The sequence below is a fragment of the Antennarius striatus genome, chromosome 5, assembly GCF_040054535.1.
Source record: "Antennarius striatus isolate MH-2024 chromosome 5, ASM4005453v1, whole genome shotgun sequence".
In the NCBI taxonomy this organism is placed as follows: Eukaryota; Metazoa; Chordata; class Actinopteri; order Lophiiformes; family Antennariidae; genus Antennarius; species Antennarius striatus.
In genome coordinates, this window is record NC_090780.1 from 21546561 (window position 1) to 21570756 (window position 24196).

At 42.1% G+C, this 24196-nt stretch overlaps 1 protein-coding gene across 3 annotated transcripts in view; it reads right to left on the minus strand.

The window, feature by feature from the left end:
- The window catches only part of sema3fb (sema domain, immunoglobulin domain (Ig), short basic domain, secreted, (semaphorin) 3Fb), a 52689-nt gene that overhangs the window by 2951 nt on the left and 25542 nt on the right, over window positions 1-24196 (minus strand). The window contains exons 3-18 of one of the 3 annotated variants that reach the window (XM_068315319.1): window positions 17690-17850; window positions 17306-17368; window positions 17110-17229; window positions 14965-15054; window positions 13193-13286; window positions 10938-11057; window positions 10558-10697; window positions 9400-9514; window positions 4477-4546; window positions 4215-4359; window positions 3770-3992; window positions 2646-2734; window positions 2499-2540; window positions 1643-1801; window positions 1243-1333; window positions 833-966 (exon numbers count right to left, since the gene is read on the minus strand). In XM_068315319.1, the coding sequence (XP_068171420.1) occupies window positions 833-966; window positions 1243-1333; window positions 1643-1801; window positions 2499-2540; window positions 2646-2734; window positions 3770-3992; window positions 4215-4359; window positions 4477-4546; window positions 9400-9514; window positions 10558-10697; window positions 10938-11057; window positions 13193-13286; window positions 14965-15054; window positions 17110-17229; window positions 17306-17368; window positions 17690-17850 (1856 nt within the window). Of the gene's footprint in view, window positions 1-832; window positions 967-1242; window positions 1334-1641; window positions 1802-2498; window positions 2541-2645; window positions 2735-3769; window positions 3993-4214; window positions 4360-4476; window positions 4547-9399; window positions 9515-10557; window positions 10698-10937; window positions 11058-13192; window positions 13287-14964; window positions 15055-17109; window positions 17230-17305; window positions 17369-17689; window positions 17851-24196 lie in introns of all 3 variants that reach the window. The other 2 variants (XM_068315320.1, XM_068315322.1) reach the window with 2 other exon arrangements.

Below are 24196 nucleotides of genomic sequence, written 5' to 3' on the forward strand. Positions count from 1 at the left end.
TGGTTTTATCCAAAGAAAACTAAACATCTTATATGACCTCAACATGATGGTGGTATGGCGTGTAGTCAATGGGAAAAAGTTTTTCCAAAAAATTTGGGTGTGAAGTAAAAGCCTCCCCAACAAAAATACCAACAAAAATCAGAAAACTTAATTTGTGCATGTGAAGACTGTCCCTAACTTCAGCTCATCTACGGTTTAGCCGGGTAACAAAATCAATTTAATCAGTCAGTAGTCAGCGTTTCTCCTGCAGTTTAGAGCAAATCTGATGGAAACAGAGGAAGGTTTTATGAATGAACATCTGTGACCAGAGTAAAGAGTGTTTCTGGTAAGGAGTGGGATGTTTTATGACAGAATTCATCAGGTTACAGGAAGCTGCGACAAATATTCTTGTAAAAATGTGATTGTTCTTCAAATCAATTCAAATTCAAGTAATATATTCATCATTGCTTGTTAATCAAACCAAATGGAACCAAACAGTAAGTCTAATAATTATTTTCTGTGGATCCATTCAGCGGAATCTGATTATGTGTTGACAGTTTTTTAGCTCGGAACCAGATGTGCTGGACGGCAGCAAAGTCGGCTCTTTCTGTAGAAACTGAGGCCGTCCAGCAGGCTGGCCAATAAAAGGGGGAGCAGTGACAAAAGAATAAAACATTAACCACAGCTTGATGGTTCTATATCACTGCAAAGGGCTGTTTCAGAACTGCCCTTTCTGTGTCCTTCCTCTTGTCTGAGGACACTTGAAGGTCTGGAAGTCAAATCAATTTGAGCTTGAATCACATAATTACGCTAACAGATTATTGGAAAAGGATTAGGCCCTGTATTTACTCACCTCTTTCCGGCGGTCGCTGTTATCTCTCTGCAAATGCCATTTGATGACAGCATGTGGAGAACGGGCCTGACATTCCAGGAAGGTGCTGCTTCCCTCCACCCCATACTGCACCATCTCCAGGGTGTTCTTATTGGCTGTGGAACAGAGAAGACAAGTGATTTACACGACAAAGCGCTAACAACTAAAGCTCTCAGTTGTTGCAAATCAAACTCTGTTTTAAAGCACTTAAATAAAGCTCCGCATAGCAGCCAGAATTTAGACATTAAATAACTTAATGAAAACCATGAAGTGTTTGGAGGAGAACTCATGACATGTATCACTGTTTTCTGCCTTTTGGGTTTATTAAAAGGTAAAGATATGCATAGAAGAAGAAAGGAAAACCCAGGAGGTTTAGAGAACAGGAATCTCACCGTTGGAGTTGAAGCCCCGGCATTGGCGGATGGGGTTCCCGTACTTGACGTCCTGCCTCCGGCTACGTCTAAAGGGGTCAGACCAGTGTTGCCAAATAAGGAGAGAAAAACATCATAAAGCAACTGCGTGCCATTCAAAAGCCATTCACCAATTTAGAAAACAATATTAGTGTAAAATTCAGCAACACAAACACAAAATTCAATCACAAACCAACTACCTCCTAATAAAATTTCACACAACAAGGATGTGAATTCATATCATTTACCACATCATATTATTAGAGCGTTACCCACAATGCCCATAAACAGCTGTTCAGCCAATCTGAGAGTCATTCAAATCACTGAGTTAGCAAAAAAAAAAGTTAGCAGAACTCATGCTAAACACCGCTTTTGGTGCTTACCTCTTCTGCGAGGCCGAGTAGCGGGAGCAGGATTTGCCGTCCCAGGCGCAGTACGGGTCTCTGGCCAGGCAGCAGTCAGCGCAGGCCTCGCCGTACACATCGCACCGGTGGAGCGCCAACTGGGTCAGTCCGACTACAGACGACACATACAGCTGTTGCTGTTGGGGAGTAGAGGGTGAAAAATGTCGTCACGCACAACGCTGGAGAGAAATATATTAAAATTGAAAAAAGGGGTGAAAGAAAACATCCTGATGTTTTGTTTGGAGGCAGATAACGGTGATTCATTTAGGGCAGTTGGCGTCAGACGCTAGAATTTAAGGTAATAAGGGATTCCAAGCATGATGAAACCTGGGTACGTCGATTTAGCAGAACACAACGTCGCATTTATATTTCTTGAGGTGATTTGCTTCCACTAACCAAGATGAATGTAGTGGGATACCTTTAAAATCTAGTCCAGCAGGCTCTACATCACCCGGCAGAACATCGAGCTAATCTTTCTCAGGTTGCCGTATTAATATGAAATTCATCAGTCTGGCAGACTGTGTTGTAACACAAACTGTCTGTGGAATGATGTCATGCCGTGTAGAGAACAAGAATTCCTATCATGCTGACATACAACACAAAAAGTTTTGGTTTCCTCTCCATGCATGTCTCTTTTGTTGTATCCTGCAGACTTACAGTTACTCTCTGTCTTGTGCAGGAAACACAGCTGGATGCACGGAGCTTGTGACCTTTACACACTGCATTAAATTCACTGAATCTTTTTATTTTTTTTTTGGAAGATGGTTTCATTTCTCCAGTACAAGCAAAGGTTAGGAAAATCAAACACGCTCGCAATGCAACTGTCGTGCTTACTCTTTTGGATGAGATCTTCATCGTTGTAATCGGAGTCGGGACCTTGATGAAGACAAGAATTCCTTGTGAGCGTTAGTGTGTCATTGGCGTAACAGAGGTATGTAAAGTCAAAAAGAGGGAATAATAAGACGATAAAATAAAAGTTACCTTAAAAACCTCCACCTCTTCCAGGACCAGCTCCTCAGTCTCCAGGTCATCTCTGGGCAGAACGATGACTTTCTGAACCGTTCCCTTATCTACGGACCACAACACACACCTGTCAGCTGACATACCTGCAGCCTCGCATTCTGTCAACACACCACTTTATCCTCTGGGCAAACTCCACCAAGGGATAATCCCAGTATCAACAGGCTCTACTATACTCTTCACCTCTGTTAGGTGCTTTGCATTCACTTAAAACTTCACTAAATGACACGAAGCTCGATCCACTGAGCGCGTTCACTGCTGCAGCCGTGATAAACACCTCTTGTCACCAGCTCCCCCTTTTGCTTCGACCTATTCTTCTAGACACCATGAGACATTCTCTGGCCTCCTCTGCCATGCTTGATTTCTGTGAAGCGTCAGGCATTCCTGTGAGCGGGACACCTGAGATTTATTATGACGTGCATTCAGCTTTGATACAGGGCTGAATTGTTGCCTCTGACAGCAGCTGAAAGGACAAACATTTTTTCCACGTCGGCCATTGCACACTAACCCATTAGCCTCCCCCCTCCCACGAAAGCAATGCATACATAAATGTGAGAGGCATCGTGTGCAACATGTGATAGCTGCATACTGTGTTGTGGCGTCTGCTGTCATAGTAGGGGCCTGATTTAAAGGTTCTAGGCATGCAGACAAATAGATAATCTCTCTTCCACCAGTGGGCAAGCTTAGGCTGATGGATATCCCAACTCTAACAACCCCTCTGCTGAGCCCATTTCTTTTCTTCCCCTGTTGAGCCACCCTTGCCCTCCAGGTACAAATCTCCTGTTGTTTACTCCATGTGAATAGAGCAAAGTACAAACCCTTTGATTTGTTAAATTTCCACTCAAGCGTAAAAGGCATTTCTCGTAATGATAAATGATTGCAGGGCAGACAAGCCCTCTACTTACGTGGGATTTATTTCAAGGTAGGGATCCCCCCTCCCATTATTCAGCTTCCCACTGAAACTGTCAATCCCTCTTCAGGCTCTGATCAAAGGGCTCTTGATTGTCAGACTGACTGCATTTACATTTCAAGTAACCTTAAAGCCTCATTTTATCAGATTAAATCAAATTCTAAGTGTCACTCACCAGTTCCCAAGAAGAGCACTTCATAGTTGCCGTCTGCAGCTGTCACTTGGTCTACGGTGATGGTGGTGAACTCGTACTCCACGTTTGTCCTCACCACCAGGGGGCGCTTATGTACCGGGTAGACGGCATTGTACATGGCGGGGTGATTCCTCATGAAGTTAATCACTTCATCTGGATAGTCCTTCGTGGACTTCATGTTGGGGGTGAATGTACCTCCAGGGCACTGAGAGAGAGAAGAAGCACCAAAACTATGAACATGGGTCCAAATCCAGGACAGAAATAGGTGCACTCACATAAAATGGTCATTTTAAAGAGTCTTTGGTTATGCTGATGGCTGTATCCTGTTCAGGTTGTTTCTATTTGAGGTCTAAGTCACACAGAAATCCCTGTTATGCCAGCTTGCTGTGGAATTCATGTGTGGGAAAAGTGCAGAATTAGAACTCACCGTGCCGGGTCGAGGGTAGGGGATCTTCCCAGTATAGGCCACCCACTGGTAATTAGGACCCTCTTTGTGGGCGAAGGGTCCGTTGAAGACCATGCGGATGTCAGCCATGGAGTACACGCAAACTGCTGAGCCTTTAAAGACAGACCTGTAATTATAAAATAAAGGAAGTGACAGGAAAAAAAAAAAAAAAAGGTCAGAAAAGTCCATCGTAATCAACTTTACATAAATTCATGCAAAGTATTTGTAATAATAGCACACAAACCCTGACACAGAGAAAACTCCATATATCACAGGATTTTTTGAATCCTGGGTCGGCTGTATGTAAACATCTCCTGCAAGAGAAAAAGATAAAATCACATCAGTGGAAACAGGATAGGTGAAGAAGCATCACGCTCCACAGCACAAGACAATATTGACACAGCTTTCAGTCAATCCAGCTCCTCTCAGCCCAGGAGATATTTAGACTGCACATCCCTGGAAGGATTGATGCACTAACTAGAAAGTCACTTGGAGAAGGAGCAACACCAGCAAGGCCGATAGTCACTCTGTTAAGATATGCAAATTTATTAGTCCTTTATTTAGCCATGAGGGTCCTGTGGGGATACAAGATCTGTTCTTCAAGGATTTCCTGGTCACAGCCACCTCTTAACTGGTTTTAATACACAAAACATCTGGCTCTATTTGCAGACATTATGCAAGGATGGTGCACACAACCTGACACTTTCTGCATGACATGTTTATTGGTGTCCAGAACATTACCGCAGTGAAATAATCTGACAATGACAATTCCCAGATTGGCTAAAATTGTTCCATCTCTTCATTCCCTATTTGTATCGTTTGACCATTGCTACGCCCTTTGAGTGGGAGAAATCCACATTAAGTTGGGGGGGTAGACATGGAAGTGTCGAGACTAGATTTGTCAGGTGTGGAATTGTGGGTGTTAGAGCTGCTTCTGAGTTTGTGCATAAAGAGAAGTGGCTATTATGAAAGGCTTCACCCCAGCATGAAGCACTCTACTAGACTTAGCTGCTCCACAGAAGCCTTCCCCTCGACAACATCCTGTTAAAGCTAGTTCTCCTATTCCAACCAATGACATTGACATTGGCATCTACCATATGTAGATAGTCAGAATATCTAATTTGATTTAAAACTTGAGTCTGTCCCAGGCAGACAACATTCCTGCCATTCCCAACTGAGTAAAAAATAGGTGTAAAATCATAGTAATTAGCTTTGTGGGACAAGATACCGGACGATCACCTCAGGGATGACTTGTGGCGAAGGTCTTCTTGATAAGATGATGCCACATAAAAACCTAACCTTGAGAAGCTTTATCACCCAACCGTCCCAAACGCTGCAGTTCAATCCGACTGCCAAAGCAATGATATTTAACAGTAGAGCAGTAAAATGTAGTCGTCTGGTTCAGTCTAGACTGCAACAGTGTGATTGCTAAACCACCTGAGACCGCTCCAGGGGAGACAAGAAAATCTAAACATGATGTGATGAGATTCTCCTCGCTCCTCTTGCATCTGCAGTTGACGTCTTTCACTTGAGGGAAAGAATATATCTCCCATCTCCCCAAGGAAGACTGCATCATACGGTTTCAGGCCAATTCTGGTGGTCTCTAAATCACAAACGCTCACATACTCTGTCTTACAAGGCTCAGACAACGAACCCCGGCTGATTTAGAGGATCTTTTTTTTTTTTTTTGATACCAAGGAAATGTCCAAAGCAACAAAGAAAGAAGAGCTGAATACGTGATGGGTGATAAGTCTCTTTCCTGTTCTGTATCCGACCTAAATACTACTCCCAGGAGGCATTTTCACTGCCAACAATAGAATGTGTTCATGACCTATTTGTGCAGGGAAATGACCACAGAGTGAAAAAAATACAGGTGAAAGATTCAACAAGTAGAAGAGGAAAGGATCGAGCCAAAAATGTGACTATTAGAGGACAGAAAGTGTAGAAACAGAAGGAGAACTTATCAGTGTAGGAAAAAAAACAGATTTACGCTCTTCTAGTTCCATATAGACCAGCGTGAAAAATTAGCTGTCAGGCTTCTATGTAGATAGAATGATAGATAGTAGGGGTGAGCATTGAGTTTGAATCTGAGTGGAAGGCTTCCATGCCTGTTCACATTACTGAGTCTGTACAGTCAAGCCTTCCTCTGGGGACTCTCCACAACCTTGAGGTCATTCCTGGAGAAAATGAAAAAGACTTTATCCTTATTCCTCAAATTCCCTTAAGTCTCACACACCTCTACCACCGTGCCATCTTCCACCAGCTGCCACAGCCAGAGCGGTGGAACGATCATAGGTTACCACGGACGCAGCACAACGGGCTGTCACGGGTATCAGACAACAGACGATCCATGTTATGACGTACAGCTGCTGAATTGCAGAAATGGGCAATTTGCACGCGAGAGGATGTAAGCGTCGGCAAATATACAGACAAGATACTGAGGCCAAGACAAGAGTTTTGGATGGCGGATACGAAATCCAGATCAAGGAATTAAAGCTATGTGATTTGTAATAAATCATATCCCCACAGGCCCAGTGATCACCTCCAGGGTGTTAATAAAGTCTAGGAAAGGATCCAGATTTTGTAAGCGTTTTGATCGTATGGCAATAAACTCTGAACCACCATACATCCCATTTCCTGAAAACTGATTCCATTTTCTACCTAATCAGCCTTTAGAGTGATTTCTTTTTTAAAAGGAATCTGTTCCTCCTTGTGTCCCTCCTCTCTTCTCCATTTGTCTTCTTTTCTCTTCATCATCTTTATCTCTCTAGCTATTGATTATTGATTTATTTTAAAGCATTCCACATCTAAAATGCAGGAAACACTTATCTCTTTTTGTGGAAAAAGCATTTCAACACTACTTCAAGTGATCGCTGCTATGAATTTTGGCATTACGAATGAGCCAATAAGTGCTGCATATCCCAACTGTCTCAGCAGGGTTTATCATAATGCATTTTTACATAAGACTACCACAGCAGGAATACAGCTGGTCTAGACATCTCAGCAAAGTTCCCAGCAAGGACTTGTGTTGTTGAGCTGTTTTATTAAACCTCTTGAAAAAAAAAAAAGCGGGGGGGGGGGGGTGTTTAAGAATCTTCACTCTGCACTTTTGTTGAGGGATCTTTCCAAACTTGTCCTGGCTTGAAAGCCTCTTCAGCTGTGCAGTATACTGTAACTACAATACCTCATTATTACACGCTGTCTGAACATAGTCATGAAACTCTTTTTGCTTTCCAGCTGCCAACAGTTTGATTAATACCAGTCTCTTTAGAGTAAATATCAAGAGTTATTTAGCATAGCTTAGCGTCAGTCATGGAGAAAACTCATGTCTTTCCAGGTATCCCAGGACGTCCTGGAGACTCTACTAGGTTCTAAAAACCGATTCTTACACTGTATGCAGATCAATATGCTAAATAATAATTTACGTGTGATTCTGACACACTGTTAGGCGACATAGTCGTGACAACAGAATTCATAAATTTCAAGAAAATAATCGAACAAGAAAAGCACTCGTAGAGCAACGCCTCAAAATTCAATCGCTTCTTCATTATAAAAATCACTTTTTTGAAAACTCCTGAAGCTTTTTTTAAAATGTTTTTTTTTAGGTATTTACAAGCAAAAACAAGGAGTCAGTGAAACATGAAAAACAGAACTCACAAAACAGATTTAATAAAAAATCTGTTTCATTTATAGTTTCACCACTTTGGATACTATTGATTAACGTAAGGATAAGAGTTGGGGTCATCTAAATTTACCAAATGTCCAACTTTTGTTTTAATAACCGCTGTTCACTGCCCTCCCTCTGCTCTCTTTACACAGACAGAGGATGAAACTTTTATGATTGTATTCTGCCTTTCTATGGGGAAAGTTTTGGTTATTCACAAGTCTGTCACTCTATAGCTTTACAGCAGACAATGAGAGCTATCTAACCCTCTCAGACCAGCTCTGCACAGGATATCCATGTCAGCAGTGGCCTGACCAGCACCAAAACAGTTACCAGTAAAGTTTTCAAGGCTTTTCCACCTTCCAGCAAAGCCATGTTCTTCAAACCGCAAACAGGATATAAGAGAGGAAAACGTCAGCCAGATAAAAAGACAAAAAGGATGTCATCTGAATTATTGGGCATGTCACTTTTCATTGTTGAGATTAGCTCATGAGTAACAGTAGCTGTATGGATCAGCCCTCTATCATTCTCTGGTTCTATTTTAAACCTGAGACACAGAAGCAGAAAGAAACTTCCCCTGGAGAGTCTATAGTCTCACAGTCACAGACATTCCTGCTCGGTGATGTGATCTGCCCACCATCAGGCCACCCCCTTACACTTTTATTTAAGAAAATGACAACAATAGTGTTGGGATTATGTGTGTCATTCCCATTACAGTATGCTCTGCGGGCCATATGATGGGAGTGGACTGCTATGTAGGCCAAGGACTGAGGTAGAGTGTGTGTGTGTGTGTGTGTGTGTGTGTGTGTGTGTGTGTGTGTGTGTTTGCACAAGTACACTCTTGTCAGGTTCTGCAGTAAAAACGACCGTAGAACAGCCTCTACTTTCAAATGTAAGCATAAATGAAAAGAACTCGAGAATGTACTGTGTGTTTTACAAAAACCGGAGTTCTTATTTTCTTTCCCTTTTTGTATTTTTGGAACCTATCGTCAAAATGATTGCCTGCATAAACCAATTTGGTTTATTTCAAAAGATGTGTTAATCAAATGTTCTTTCCTAAAAATAAAAGAAATGTGTATCAAAAATAATCAATTTTTTTTTTTTTGAGAATTCACAGCACCTGCAATGAATGGCCTATTTCAAAACTTTTTTTGGCAAATAAGATTGGATTATGAGGCGCACTGTCGGTTTTTGAGAAAATTGAAGGCTTTTAGGTGTGCCTTATAGTGCGGAAAATACTGTAACTGGATGCTCTCATCTTTGCTGCTTGAAAATAATACTTTTTGTATTTCAATATTTTCACATATTTGAAAGCTCAAGTGAAGATGAATTTTGAAATAAATCGTTGGTTGTAGGTCTAGATGTGTACGGTATAATCATCCAAACACCAGGGATGCATCACTTGCAGGAAAATTAGAGCGAAAGTCGACTAGAGTTGGTAAAACTACACCCCCCGCCCTCTAGAAGTGGCCTAGAATGGATGGCTTTAAAAAAAGTACTCACGGAGCTCATCGAAGTGCGTCTCCATGCCATCGGCCCCCGGCACTGAGCAGATGAGCCTGGCCTTCAGGAAAGTGCTCCACTTGTTGACCAGACAGCAGTGTCCTCCATCATCATTCTGCATTTGAGAGAGGGTGGAGACACAGCACAGTTCCTCCATCACTCACATTCACATCCTCCTCTGTCGTCCCACTGAAAACAAACCCAGGTGGAGCCACCCACACACACTGTACAGTACATGTTGGTTTGCAAAGCCAGGATGCTAAAAAGGAGGGGGATGGGAGGCGGAGGGGTAAACACTGCGTTTAGATTCTCCCATCTGTGGTGGAGCGAGGCCAGAATCTGCCCCAGTAAGAAAAAGATGAGGCCATTACAAGCTTCACATTCATCACACGCTTCTGATGAATCACATTTTGGGAATTGAAATGTTTTTATAATTTCCAGGGGTAATTATAGTAAACGACTGGGTGTATTTTTGGTGGTGTGCTGGGTGCGAAGAACAGCAATAAGAGCATCCAGATGTGTTTCGGACGAAGAACGACAGGAGCCGGACCTCAGGGAGCCCACTGAGAGGGGGATGAGTGTTTGTGTGCCGGGTCAGCTCCTGACCTCCTCAAATAAATACGCTAGTGAACAGCTGAGGCGACGAGCACACATATGCAGCATTTTCACAGTCGTAGCCGTGTTTGTGCGTCGGTGGGGATGCTCATTTACTTGCATTGAGATGCACGATGAGCATTTGTTGTTTTTGTTCTCGGCTCAATTTGCTTTTCTGGGCAACTCGGGCTTTTAAAAGAGGAAGTCTAGTTTAAGTGTTGCAACTTTACTTTGATAGGATCCAAACAAGAAGTCAAAGACAGTGTTACTTGCTGCTATGTACACTAGAGGCTTTAAGCATTTTGGAACAACCAGGAAGAGGAGGTTAGAAGGTCGGCGGGTGAAAGGTCAGAGGTCGACCTTATACACAGAGGGATGTATTGTAGACAGGAAGGTTAAAGACACATGTGGATTCCGGCATGTCAGCGTTGGCCAAATACTCGCTCTGCACCCACCATCACTCTATGGCAGCGGGCGACTCCAGCCTTTTTCTCATACCGGTTCTGGTTTCCTTTACATGATGTTTACACCACAAAAGAAACACAACTCTGACTGTGTACACACCAGGCAGATGCGTCCGATACGGGACTGGGTCACGGGACTCTGGCCCATCTCTGAGGACTTCTCCCGAAAGAAGAAATACAGCTTGTCATCGTTTCTCTCGGCGCTGTCAGGGATGAGGTGCACATGGACGAAAGTGGGGTCTGCGGGGAGACGAGGCGGTGAATGGTTGAGGCAGGGGATGTATATGGAGAAACAGCTGACTGAAATGTTTTATAAACAGTCACCACTTCCTTTTTTAGCGCTTGTTGAGGGATCCTAAACATATACAAAGACCACAATCTTCACATTTCTGCTACACATTTGGAATCCAGAGGGACTGTGAATTGAAAAAGCGGTTTCAAAGCCTCGCCTAATATTTATAGGCTAAACAGGATGCTTACCATTTAGCCATCTGGAGTTGTACTGATCTGTTCGCATAGCAGTCTTTGTCCCCAAAGTACGGAAAATGGCAGAGTCTGTTCCCATAAAGTCAACATAGACCCCAGCGTACAGTTCACCATCTGAGAAAGAGAGAAAACAGTTTCGTTAAATTCCTCTACTTTGATATTATTCCAGCACCACCCTTGGCATAAAACACAGGGGCTGTTACTTAATATATATTTAAAACTCTATATCTGACTCTTCCACAAATTAAACGGTCCTGATTTGTCTTCATTCAGACACAACATGAACGATAAGCGGATGACGCTGCGAGTGATCAATCCATTAAAGGTTGCATTTCACGGCCCTCGGGGTTAAAAGGAATAATTCTTAGAAATTAATTCCTTGTGGAACTGCATCGCAGAATCTGTTATCTGATCCAAGGAAACAAAGGCTGCTCTGAATCATGAAGGTTTGAAGCCATCATGTTGGCTTTAAGTTAGAGCAGAAATATGACCATGGAATTAAGTCAGTTAATTCCATTTAATGTTTGCATAACATTTTTTAAGGGCAAAAAAAGTTTGTAAATTGTACTCCAGAATAATAGTTGATAAATAGTTACAAATAATACATCAAAGCTTAAGTTGAACTGGATTAACTGAACTGAATAATTACTGAACCTTTAAATTAATATATTTATATGCTCCTTGCCCCCCCATTTCCTTCTAGTATTAGCATCAATTATAGCACATTTTACTGGAAAACACGGGAAACCAGTAAAATTACAGGACATAAAATTAATTGTTGTACCCAAAACCTCCTGAAACAGCCATCACACCAGCTCCATAAACACTTAATATATGAACACATCCATGTGTGCAGACTGACAAATGCACACAACAGCCTTGTTAAGCCACAGGAAGGCAAGGTGTTGGTTCTGCAGCTGCTGTGAGGGCCCCACTGGACCACAGGTGTGGCTGTCGGAGCTCCCAGAGAGGGAGTGAGGAGACAGCAGGAGGTGGAAATAAAAAAAACAGAACACCATCCTGCCGTCGTTACATTCAATATCACGGTCTGATACGGTTGCTGATATTATATTATTAAAGTGTAAAATTAGACTGCGTAGTAGTGAGGTGGAAGAGAGACAAGAAGTGGTCAATGGCGATCAACAGTTTTACTACACGGTTTATAATCATTATCAACACAAACTACATCACGCTAACAGGTGGGAGGGGAAGGGGAAACCATCTTGGATGACAGTACTGGCTCCACCCTTGCCAGCTGGCACTGTGCTAATGTGGGGAAAGCAGTGCCAGTGATTTACACCCGCAGAGAAGTTCGCCCTCCGTTGTTGGCATCGGTGTGGTCTGGATTTTACTGGGTGACCCTGGACAAAGGGTCATCATGACTGCTTCGATGAATGATGAGCAACAGTATCCATAATGGACCGTGTTTTATGTAAATTTAACAGTTTATTTTATATGTGTTTATAGGTCATGATATGCCTGCAAAACAACTCATTCTTCTGCTGAACTTAAAGGATATCCTATAATTTTTTGAATATGTTTTTTTTTATTTAAAAAAAAAAAATTCTGATTTTAGAGGAGGATGTGTTCTGAAAAGACAATCCAAGACCTCCACAAAGTGTTCAGATCTGGTATCTTGAATGCCAATAGCAACATTCAAATTACTTTAACTCTTCCAAAATCTTTCAGATAAGCATTCCCTTCTATAAATAAGTGCAAAACAACGATTGTGGTTAAACAATGATTGTGGTTAAGTGGTTAAGACATTAGATGTTGCATGCAAAGATTGGAAAAAAGAGCATTTTGCTTCTGGACGCATTCAAATGTGTTCAAACGTTTCCACAGCAGGACCTATATGTGTTTTGATCGGAAGCCGCTGATTCCCAAGTCATGGACGCCGTTATTATTAGGCACATATCATTACATCTAGAGCCACTTAATGGGAAGTAAAACTCTCCAGGATATAATGATGATTGAAGAAGCAGCTCACTGTGGGAAACAGGGACAGGGTAGAATGGACACTTGGCTTGACCTTCTTGACTTATTCTTTGATGTGAGGCGATAAATATCTTCTGTTCACAAAGTTTGCCAAATATATAAATCATACAGAGACTGAAGGCCATTAAAAGAAACAGGAGATAAATGATGGCGAACCCATATGGGAGGACACTCCCATTGCTATGACGACTGGCGTTTCAGCCTGTACTCATGCCTACACCCTAATGCAACCAAACTGAGATGATACTCACTGATCAAAGCTGACACACTGTTGAGCTTCGGGTCATAAGAGCACTTTCCCTTCCCAGATTCCACTTTGCCCGCCTCCAAATGGAAGATTTCTTCCTGAAATGGAAAAAATAATATGGAGACGGCAATAAATTCAGCACTCTTCATCTTGTCACTGTAATTCCCTTGTGGAGGGAAAATGAGGCAGCGAATGTGCTCCCTCTGATTCCTGCGGGACCTGCCTGAAGTATTAGAATAATGAGCATGTGTTCATACAGAAAAATACATGCAGGGAAGTCAAGGAATTTCCAATCCATCTCTATGCCATTCTATTGCAGAAAACAATGTGCTGTGGGCTTCCTCCTGCAGCATAATAAGCTGCGTGCCAAATACATCTCAGCCACATGGTGCCTATGGCTGTGCAGGTCTCCTGCTGACACCTGTAATCCAACATAATGAACACAAAAGTGGCATGGTGGCTGAATGACTGATACTGATCATGACATCCTGAACACAGGAACTGAAATGCAATTGGCAGGATCGTACGCATGACAGTGGGGGAATGAATTAGTGGCATGCAATGACATGTCCTGTATTTTGCCTCACAGACCAGAGCATGTCCAATCTCCACTTTTTCCACTCCCAACGGTTAAAGAGACGGAGACATCTCTGTCATCGTACATCAGCGCTCAAGCAGGGGAGGGAATATGGCACCTTGCCAAACTCACTTCATTAGATCATATTTGATTAAAATCACAACGAAATCAAATAAGAAGGTGCTGGCAGCTCACTTCCAGCCAATGCCAGACTTGTAAAATGGTCACAAACATTTACGTTTGCCACGGTGAACCTGTGCCCTGTACATGTTTTTACAACCGTGTTGTAAAATATGACCCTTCAGAAAAGTTGCAAGACATCAGAGTAGAAAAAAACGGTTTCAAAGAGTCCTACTTCACCCAAAGCATTGTTCAAAAGTCCCTTATATTGTTGTAAAGTGCTCAGGGAACCCAAACACTGGAGACATGTTCAAGTATGTGCCGCTTTTATTTCCTGTGCTGCACAGCTAGTTGGCTACAGATGGCTGGTGTTTGCTCTAGGCCAACAGAGCCTGCTGTGGGAGTGGGTCAGATGCTGACTAGTCCTTACGCCTCTGTGGGAGTGACTGCACCGCATTCCTACAGAAGGTGGGGGGGTGGGGGGGGCTCAGTGAGGTGGAGGACTGATGGGTGAGACGTTTTATATGGTTTCAAATAAGCAGGAGAAATGATTTTCGTATCTGCTTTCGATTAACGGCAAATGACATATGCTAAATAAAATGAATGCGCCATGCATCAAACAGCAGTGAAAGCCTATTGAATCCAATCTGTGTGCAGCAAAAGTCAACACATTTTTTTTTTTTTTGTAGATGCTTGAAAAGCCATACCCACTTGGGAACATAATTCAAATGTAAAATATGACATTTAGCAAAAAACGCATAGCACAAACAGGTCAATGAAGGTTGGGAAAAGGTGTTCAGACAGGGACGGTTACACAAAGAAAAAAAAGGGATGGACAAAATGCCATGAGATTAAAAGCAATTCCACGTTACACAAGACGTCATGATTGTGCACTGACTAGAAGAGATGCGTGGCGAATGTTAGAGAGATTAAATTTTAAAAAAAGAAGAAGAGATGATCAAGTTAAAAGATGGTGGTGCTGACAAAATGTGTTCAAACACAAAGAGGGAGCATGCTGCTGGTGACCACAAGCCCAGGCAGTATGCAGGGCTGCAGTGCAGGTAGGACCCACATCACACCTTTAATCCGAGTGTCTCGTGCACCGCGCTGGGTTCAGCTGCGCGGCTAGCCCTTCCTCTGGCCTGGGCCATCTGCAGATACATGGATGTCTAAAACAGGAGACAGCAACACAGTCTGGATGTTACGCCACTGATGACGAAGGATCAAGGACCTTCTTGACTAGGGTTGCAAGGGTATGAGATGCTCACTGTATGACAGCCGTCTCAGAAAAATAACTATTTTATTTGACCCTTATTAGCAGCGATCCATAAAGGAATGAAAACAGAAGCTTTTTTGGGTGAACAGATGTTCTATTTTCATTAAACTATTTTTAATAAATAAGAAAGCTGTACATCACAGACTTTTGTATGAGTCTGATGGGAATTGTATCCTTGGCAAAAAAAAAAAAGCACTAAACCAAGATTAACTACTTTGGAATGTTTGGATGTGAATATAACTTAAATTCCCTTTGCACGGGATTATGTGCTGATTGATATTTAAATGGAAATTTAAGATAGTTTGGGTGCAAAGTTTTACAGGAAGAAGTCAACTGAACTCGGTCTAGGATAATAACAACATTAAAATCACTGTGTTGCTTTAGTTTAAGTGGATAATTAATTGCCTGTCTTTGGTCCCTTGAGTCCTATGGATGTTCTTGGTTGAACAATTTTCTTTTTTTGGAATTGAAATCATGAACAGGACTCACACTTTGACCTGCAGGTAGGGACAATGTTCAAAAAGATGGGGAAACAAGTTTTACGTGTTCCTTCCTCCAGCAACTAATACACAGCAATATCTTTTGCATATGGGGCATCCGTCCTCTGGGACAAATCTATGTAGGTTTGCCAAACTATCTATCCTCCCACAGTACTTATTTTGCTTTCTTTTTTTGGGCATCTTGTTTTTCTTTCCAATATTCTCTGTAGCACCAGCTGCATAGTCTGACCGGCACCCGATGAGTTAAAGAGATTCTACCTTCGCCTTTACGATCAATCCACCAGTTATTTATACTGTGAAACTGGCCACTACTGCAACCCCATTCCTAACCACCGTTTGAGACGCTTGAATCCTTCCAGACTCACAGATATGGAAGGAAAGAGGAAAATATACCCAAGTGTTGATGATGGCAAAAGGAATGTGTGTTTCTTTATTTTACCAAACGCTGGAAAACGCATCAGCCATTCTCAAATCTGTGGCAGATCCAATAAAGGATATCACAGTTTGTTATGTAGATTCAATTTAGAGATTCTGCTGCAACTACATTTGGCTATTATAGTTTAAAAAAAAGCTACGTGGCTCCAGAGAACTTAATATTGTGCTTTGCAGAAGTGCAATCAAATTACAATTCATCTGAACGTTAAATCAATGATGAGTTAATAGATTTGTCATGTAAGTCAGAGTGTGTGTGTGTTTCTTGTTTTTGCAACCATAATTAGTTGAGAAAGGTGCTCCAAGGTAGGACAGCTCAGACCTGCGCATTAGAGAAAAAAAAAAAAAGCCCGTCTCATTAATGGACTAGAACTGGAACATTCCAATGGCACCCCATAATAGGAGCTTCAACTTCCAGTTACCCATGTCTCACATGGAAGAGGCTGGCAGGTGGCCTGGATGAATGCATGAAGGGGTGATGGATGGTGATGGATAGACGCCCAGTTTTAGTAAAGGCTCATGTAGGAACCGGAGGCACCAAGGGACCAGTCCAAGCTGGTGGAGACTGGTGGGAAATTGTACTTTTTATTTGTTCCTTTTAAAAAGTCCCCTGGCCGTCATTAGGGAACAAGTGTGATATTTAAAGAACAGTGAGGTGTTAATGGGAAGTATGGTGAGGTAGTGATGCCTGGCTTGGCTTTAAGAAATTCAAGAGGTCCCATGGTTGAGAATGAACAGGGTAGATTTAACAGCTCATTGGGGATGACAGCTGTGCTTGCTGCTATGCCAGATGCAAAGACAAGGTACCGCAAACCTGCTTAATGATGGAGAAAAATTATCGTAATGGGTATGCATTCATTAAAAGGTGAAAGGAGAGCAGGAGCTTGGGTAAGACAAAGAAAAAGGAGAGGCGAGCTTTGCCTCTCACGATGTAGACACCCTGAAAGCTACTAGTTATGTCGATGTACAGACATCGCCTTCTTGACGTGTACATTTCACGAGTCTTCAATCCTAACCTGAGGTTTGCGTCCACGGTTGACAAAAGTGCAGACTGGATTGTAAGCGCCTGTCCCACAGACGTACAGCTGAGTTCGGTTCCATGGCTCTATCAGACGAATGAAGTTTGCACACTCCTCCTGGAAACAGACAGATTTAATTGATCATCTAAATGAAAAGTCATAGCCATTCACACTCGTTCCAAGATGTACTTACTTCTGCATCCTTCCCACTCACAAGGCACTCTGATCGTCTTCGTTCGGACACTGGCCAGTGGATCTGCCAAAAGCAAACACGTTATCTATACAACACATGATTTGCATTTGAGAGATTTCAGGGCTGAAGTTGCAAAAGCAGAATCCAACCAGGCAAACATTACTCCTGTTGGGATTGTAAAGATTTAATTAGTGTTTTAATGACCAACACTAGAAAAGTGCACTCCAACAACAATAAATATGAAGTAATGGAGATGGCTGTTACAGCACATTTTGCACTGGAACCACTGGTGGACTGCAGCGGAGATGTTTTCTCAATCTCAGTATAGCAGATAATTTTAAGAGCTAGACTTTAGGGTAAGGAGAGGCAAATTCTGGGTCTTACAATATGTGGGTCTTTGTTGATGTCGTGGAGATCCAGGGACAGGATGTGGTCCTTGCTGCCAACATACATGCGGTCATGGTCCTCATCCATACGCAGGATCCTGTAATCAGATGTGTTGAGGAAGTAGGCGAAGTGATGAGCAGTACCAGTGGATTTCAGCTCTGTTTGGAGACAGAAATATACCCATTAAAGACAGCTGTGGAGGACAAACACATGCACGCACAACTGACACATTCCTTTTGTTGCTCCGGCATACCCGCGTGGAGTTTTCTGATGGTTTTCCACCAACACAGCCGTAACTTAACACCACACATTAGACACAAGTGATACTGAGAATCTGTCACATTGTGTTGATAGCTTAATACCGCCTGAGTGGATCAGAAGATTTAGAAATTCTCCTTGCTTTTGCTGTCAGCAAGTTCTAGTTGGAACTCAGAAAAAGCAAACATTGGATTTTGACAGACATGGTTGCTCCAGTAAGTTTGAGCCTTACGTGGTAGAGCAAGGTGGAATACAGTATTTAAGTGGGTTTAAACTGCACCATGCCTGACAAAAGGTCAGAGGAGTGTGTGCACAAAGCAATGGACACGTTCTCTCATGTTGAGAGTAACCCAATCTCCCTACAGCTCTGTGTTGGAGTGTTTGTTTGATATGTTGGTCTTGGTTCAGCAACCATGTACACGCAGGCCAGAGAGGCCACTGCCAAGAGAGCAGAAGGCCCCATGCCACACCATAGACAAACACACTCCTTCACAATCTATAGGGGAGAGGCATTAGAGGGTGGCATTCACATATTGTTGGACAAACAGAGATTTCACTCAAACAGCAGGAAAGTCTCACTTTACTGTTTAGCTTTACTCTTGAACCAACAGACCACAGAAGGCTGAAACAGGGAACAACACACTGAGGTTACCCCGAGTTCTTCTGTGTTGATTTAACACCCAAAAATCTGCTGAAGGAAAACCAGAGAATAAACTGTCAAATCCAGTTAGCTTTGTTTATAAGAGGTTTATTAAATCAGAGACATGCCAGTGTATAATAAAAGGGAGGAAGTGCGAAAGGCTGTTAAAGTGGGGTGTCGGACTATGAAGGCACAACGTGGACTTAAAATTAGAATCATTTCAAGAATAAGCCTCTGTCTTTGAAGTCATGTTCATTATGCTTGGAGTTACTCAAGAACATTCCTGTGTGATGTGATGTGGTAGCGAGAAAGAAGTCTGGATGCCAAAGCGTGCAACGCCGTCAACATGTCCACCGCTGCACCTTAAAATAAACACTATCTAAAGACCATTTTAAACGGACTTCCAATGGAATCTGATATTACCAGTCTTTCCAGCCAGATCTAAATTTAACAAGGGGTTATGTCAATAAGCAACGATTAATAGCATTACATTTGCTCTATTTGTATAATTTGATTTAATAACTGTGCCCGCCTAAGGAATGTTTATAGGTCAGTAGAGTGATTGACAGCTGTCAGAACCTAAAGCAGAGGACCTGCAACATGTGGTTGGACCTGTGATTATTTGTGTTGGAGTCTTAAGTTGAATGATGAGTCCCTATACACTCTTGCTGTGTTTATGTGTGTGCACTGAGAAACTGAAACACACCAGCCAGGAGTGTGTTGTATATCACACACATTCTGTGGGACCGCCGAAGCCTTTTCCTGAGGCCGACTGTCAGCAAGTCCTCAGTGTATTTGCTGTCAGAGAGCTGGATGGGACCATCTGTCAGCTGAGGAGGGAATGTGAACATAGTAACAGCATGCTCTACAGAGAGCCACGCATTAATACACCAACACATATGTGATCTATTATCATAATTCTAGGATAATTCACAGATAGTCTGGTCTGTATAACTCTCAGTACTGAAATCTGACAGTAGTCTCCACCAAAGCAGCTCAGTTTCCCCAATTTGTCTTTGTGCCCAAATCCCATAGTAGTTTGACCATCATGATGATCATCATTATTGTCATTTGATAGTAATTAAAGGAAATAAATGTTTCATGAATGACGGCTTTTTTCAGGATGTAGCTCAGTGACTTTATGATCTGTCAAAACTGATCTGGATCAAAGTGTGTGACACCATATGAGGATGTCATCATGTAATGCTGGACCAAATATGTTCAGACATTATCAAATGCTTTCCCCCCTATGTCATAATAGTAAATGGAATAATTTAAAAACCATTAATAATCAAGAAAATGATCTGGATATAATATAGAACAATGGATCGCGTCTTGGGCTTTTAAAAAAATGCAGCAAAATTTATTCAAAGATTCTTGTGTGACTCTGATAACAAACAGAAAGAAAACTTATTGCAATGCGAAAACTGGTTCACATTTCTCATGTAGCCCTTCATGAGAAATGTCACACCAAGTCAGTCAGAGGTCAGTAGTAAGGATCAGAGTAGAATTCATTTTTTAAAAAAAAAAGGCTCCGCACCTTTATTTGACACTCCTCAAAATCCAGTCACCTGATCAGCATCTCATCGCCCATCTAATGAAATCCATTCAAAACTTATTAAGTTATCCTAAAAATATACATACTCTACATAAATGATACAGAGCCAAATACCTTCTCCAACTTTTCTGTTGAAGATAAAGAGAGCTGAGAAGGGAAGTAGAAAAGGTTAAAAAATAAATTCTCGTCCAAACAGAGTGAAGTCATTCCAGCTATTAAACACAATTCCTTATTCTGTCAACCTGTCTCAACTGAGTTCCCAGCACAACTTTCAAGTCAGACATACACGACTTAGTTTTCCTACGAAATACTGATCGAGGATGTGCTGCTGTGCTGCTCCAGTGATCAGCCAATGCCTGGACTGAGTGGTGCTGGGTAAAAACCTGGACATGTATTGTATCACTCTGTCTCAAATAAAGACTGATGCTGAGGAAAAAGACTTTTGGTGCCTTGATTTAAGAGACTCATGTATTTTTTAAATGGCAGTTTCAAATCAGTATTTAATCAATTCAGTCAGATGTGACTGAGCCCAGGCATGCCTGACTGCATCCTCTGTCCGCTGCTTCCCCTGTAGTGTATATCTAAATACTCAGGGATTACAATTCGAACAGGGAAGGACCAAAAAGGCTGAACTACTTTGGTCTTTGTCGGCCACATTAGGGCATGACAGCATTTTCTGCACACACAGACGTATCCTGGTGATTTTGAGTCCGGGAGCAGTGTACAAGTGTGTCTATTAAAGCCAGATAAACTCTTAAAGTAGGCCATTACTGCTGTAAGGGTTAGGTTCACTCTGGGGGGTCGGCACACACAGCGAGAGCTTTGTTTTGGGTAACGCACCACTTCCCCCTGTGGAATGGCAATGGCTCTATTAGAGGAGAAAGTAAGCCAACGAGGAACTTGATCCTCGCTCTCAGTATCTTTTCTTTCATTCACTTACTTTTTTGCATTAGTGCGCCTGCATTTGAATGGAATTGAAAGGAGACTTTTCCTTGTTTTTTCAATCTCAGTTCTTTGCGGAACAACAGAAAATTAAATGATTACCCTGTAGGGAACTTGAACCTCTCAGTCCACTAGAGGCAATCAGGTACAGGCTCACCGGTCTGGTGAACATGGGCCACGTTTCCATCATGTGGTAACAGCTCTGTTCGACTCAACGCGGCTTTGGTATCAGGTTCTTTTCTCAAGATCAATATGCATTACAGGATAACATTGCCTCGGTGGAGCTGGTTGGGTTTCCAGTGTCTCAGCATTGCCTTTTAGTACACACATTTTTTGGAACCTTGACAAAGGTGCGTAAAGTCAAGCGAACTTAAGTTTCTACCACAGACAAAAAGAGGATGGACAACTCTCATTTCTCTCCCTGCCAATTGCCAGTTCCAACAACTCAACACAATATTCAATATTGTGGCAATATTCAACAACAGGGACCTTAAGAAGGTGAATCTGAACACATTCTAGGTCAGCGCCAACATAAGAGGCACTGGTGTGACAGATAGAGACCCAACTTTCCTTAGGTATTTCAACTGATCTTTATAATTCTCATACTCTGTAAAGTAACAAAATGTCATCAGGAAATAATGTACTTTTTACTCCAATACATGTGTTCCACAGCTGTAGTTACTTAACTTATATTCTGTATTTTCTTTTCAGTCTTTAAATAATCTTATGATCCCAAAGATTTATAAACAGTGTCTGTCTTGGATTTTCTGGGGTGTGGGTAGAGATTGTGAGATGCAGAAAGGAAACAAGACAGACAGTGGGATATGACATGCAATGAGTTGGACAACCAGGGCGCCAAGCAGGGGCTCCTCAGAGGGGGTTTGATTCGAGGAAATCATTGGACTAACTGCCATAACTATAAATGAAGCAATTTAAGGGGTTGTCATCCCAAAAAAGTCTGTCCAGTAACACTTCATCTGGGATCTAAAGCCAGGAACCCAACAGTGAAAACTGTGCAGGTATTTTTTTAATCACATACATTATACTTCTGGTCTTGTTATGAATACAGGTTAACATGACAGTCTGAGTACCTGTAAATTCTGTTTAGTAAATGCAACACCTTCATATGCAATTTAATATCATGCATGTTTGCTTGCAGACTTTTGTGACCACGCTTCTAGTTGAGCCCTCGGCAGCTGGGTCAATGGCCTGCGGTACGCTTTCGCGGTTGTTGCAGGAAGCACTGCTTTTGACCCACCGTATAATTGCAGCTCCTTCCTCAGACCATTATAAATAACAATGTACTTTGGTTGGCTTGCCTGTTTAAATGAGGTATAGCAATACAGAGACATGCCTCACTGTCAGATTGAAACAACCCTCCTCCTCCTGAGAGAATACTTGGCTGCTGACGGTGATCTCAGGGGCTTCAGGTCTTCATGTTATGGCATATCTCCCCATCTTAAATTAATAGCCGACAGGCCAAATTTACTTTGGAAATATGTTTGGACAGGAAAAGTTCACTGGCATGCAGCACAGTCTAAAGATCATATCTCCAGTCACGAGAAAGCACACTGGTTAATGCTGCCCTTAATGAAATGATTTTCCTCCATGCTGTCATACAAGAGAAAGATTAGATGGGATTCTGTGTTTCATTTTCAGCTATTAATGCATCCTTTTCTGCCGGTATGATCAGATCCTCCTTTTACTATGCAATTATTATTGTATGCAGCCTGACTTGACAGTCCATAGCCATCACACTCATAACTATCTTGTAAAACCCACAAGACAAATCAGGGAAATGACTGGATCATGAAAAACCCTGGATTCTCTTAAGACAAAAGTGGAGAGAGCAAATTAAGACGGACTAAATAGAGTGCACACTCGTAACATTACGCGATATGGGTGTCCCACCCAACTGCATAACTCTCCGGTTTCAAATTGGGCAGATTAAAAGTGCAGGCCGCTGTCAATGACGGTTCAGAGCGTGTTCCTGCTTGCAACCTGCACTACTGCTTGCAGAGAACAACTGAATGTAAAGAGGGTACAGGATGGTGATGGGAAAACAGAAACATTTGCGGTCTCTTGCTTTGATTCTTGACAGGAAGGGAGCGATGAGCAATGCGCCAAATTGCGCAACAATCACCTACTCAATTCTTTGGGTCTATGATTTTCACTTGTGGAATGTGTGGCTGATAATTAGAAACTACGCGACAAGATCATCTGTCCGAAGATTCCAGTGAGGCGCTAAAGCCAGAGCACGTAAACTATGATCCACTCTGCTGAAAGAACAGTGATTCTACAGATCTTTTGTTAAAGTCAGTCTTTAAATGTTGTGTGATGAAGCAATAAAAAAAATACTCCCATAGCCCCCGGCACATTATAAACAAGCTGCACTACCTGAGCAGTGGCCTGTGGCGGTTTTCCAACCAGTCAGAAAGGTGTGTTAGTTCCTTCACACTGGAGTGGCAGGAGTGATTATTGTGGTGTTTAAGTGGGGTTGGAGTCGGCATGCTCTCACACATCAAAGAGAGCACTCAAAAATCCTGGGCAAATATTTTAAATGGTGTCAACGCAGAGGAAGACAACTCCAATACGACTTATTTCTTTCTTATTGTTGAGAATTGCAAGTTTACGGTTGGGTCAACTTGGTCTATGCCATTCGCCCTTATTTTTACTGTTTTTTTCGGTATCGATTTTTTATTTATTTTTGTAATCTCAATTGAATATATTGAGAATACGGTGACTCACTTTCAAGTAGCTGTAATTTTGTCAAGGAATTAGCATCTTCATAAAACATTTTCTGACAAAGCTTTTGAAGTAAAAAAAAAAATTATTTTGTGTTTAAATCTCAAGAAACAATTTTTTTTTTCAGGAGAGGTCTTAGAGTATAGTGTGCTTAGGCTAAGGCCCAAGAATTTACTTACGTTCCACGGTCGGGGTTGAGTTGGCTTGAATCCAGATGCCTGTATTGGAGAGCTGCTGTGGTTCTCACTCTTATCTTACTCTATCAAAACTTTCTCACACTGATTTCCTGTATCTGCTAGATAAGGTGCTCAATATAGACAAAAACCACTGAGGCCACAATCATGAAGAGGGAGATTATAGA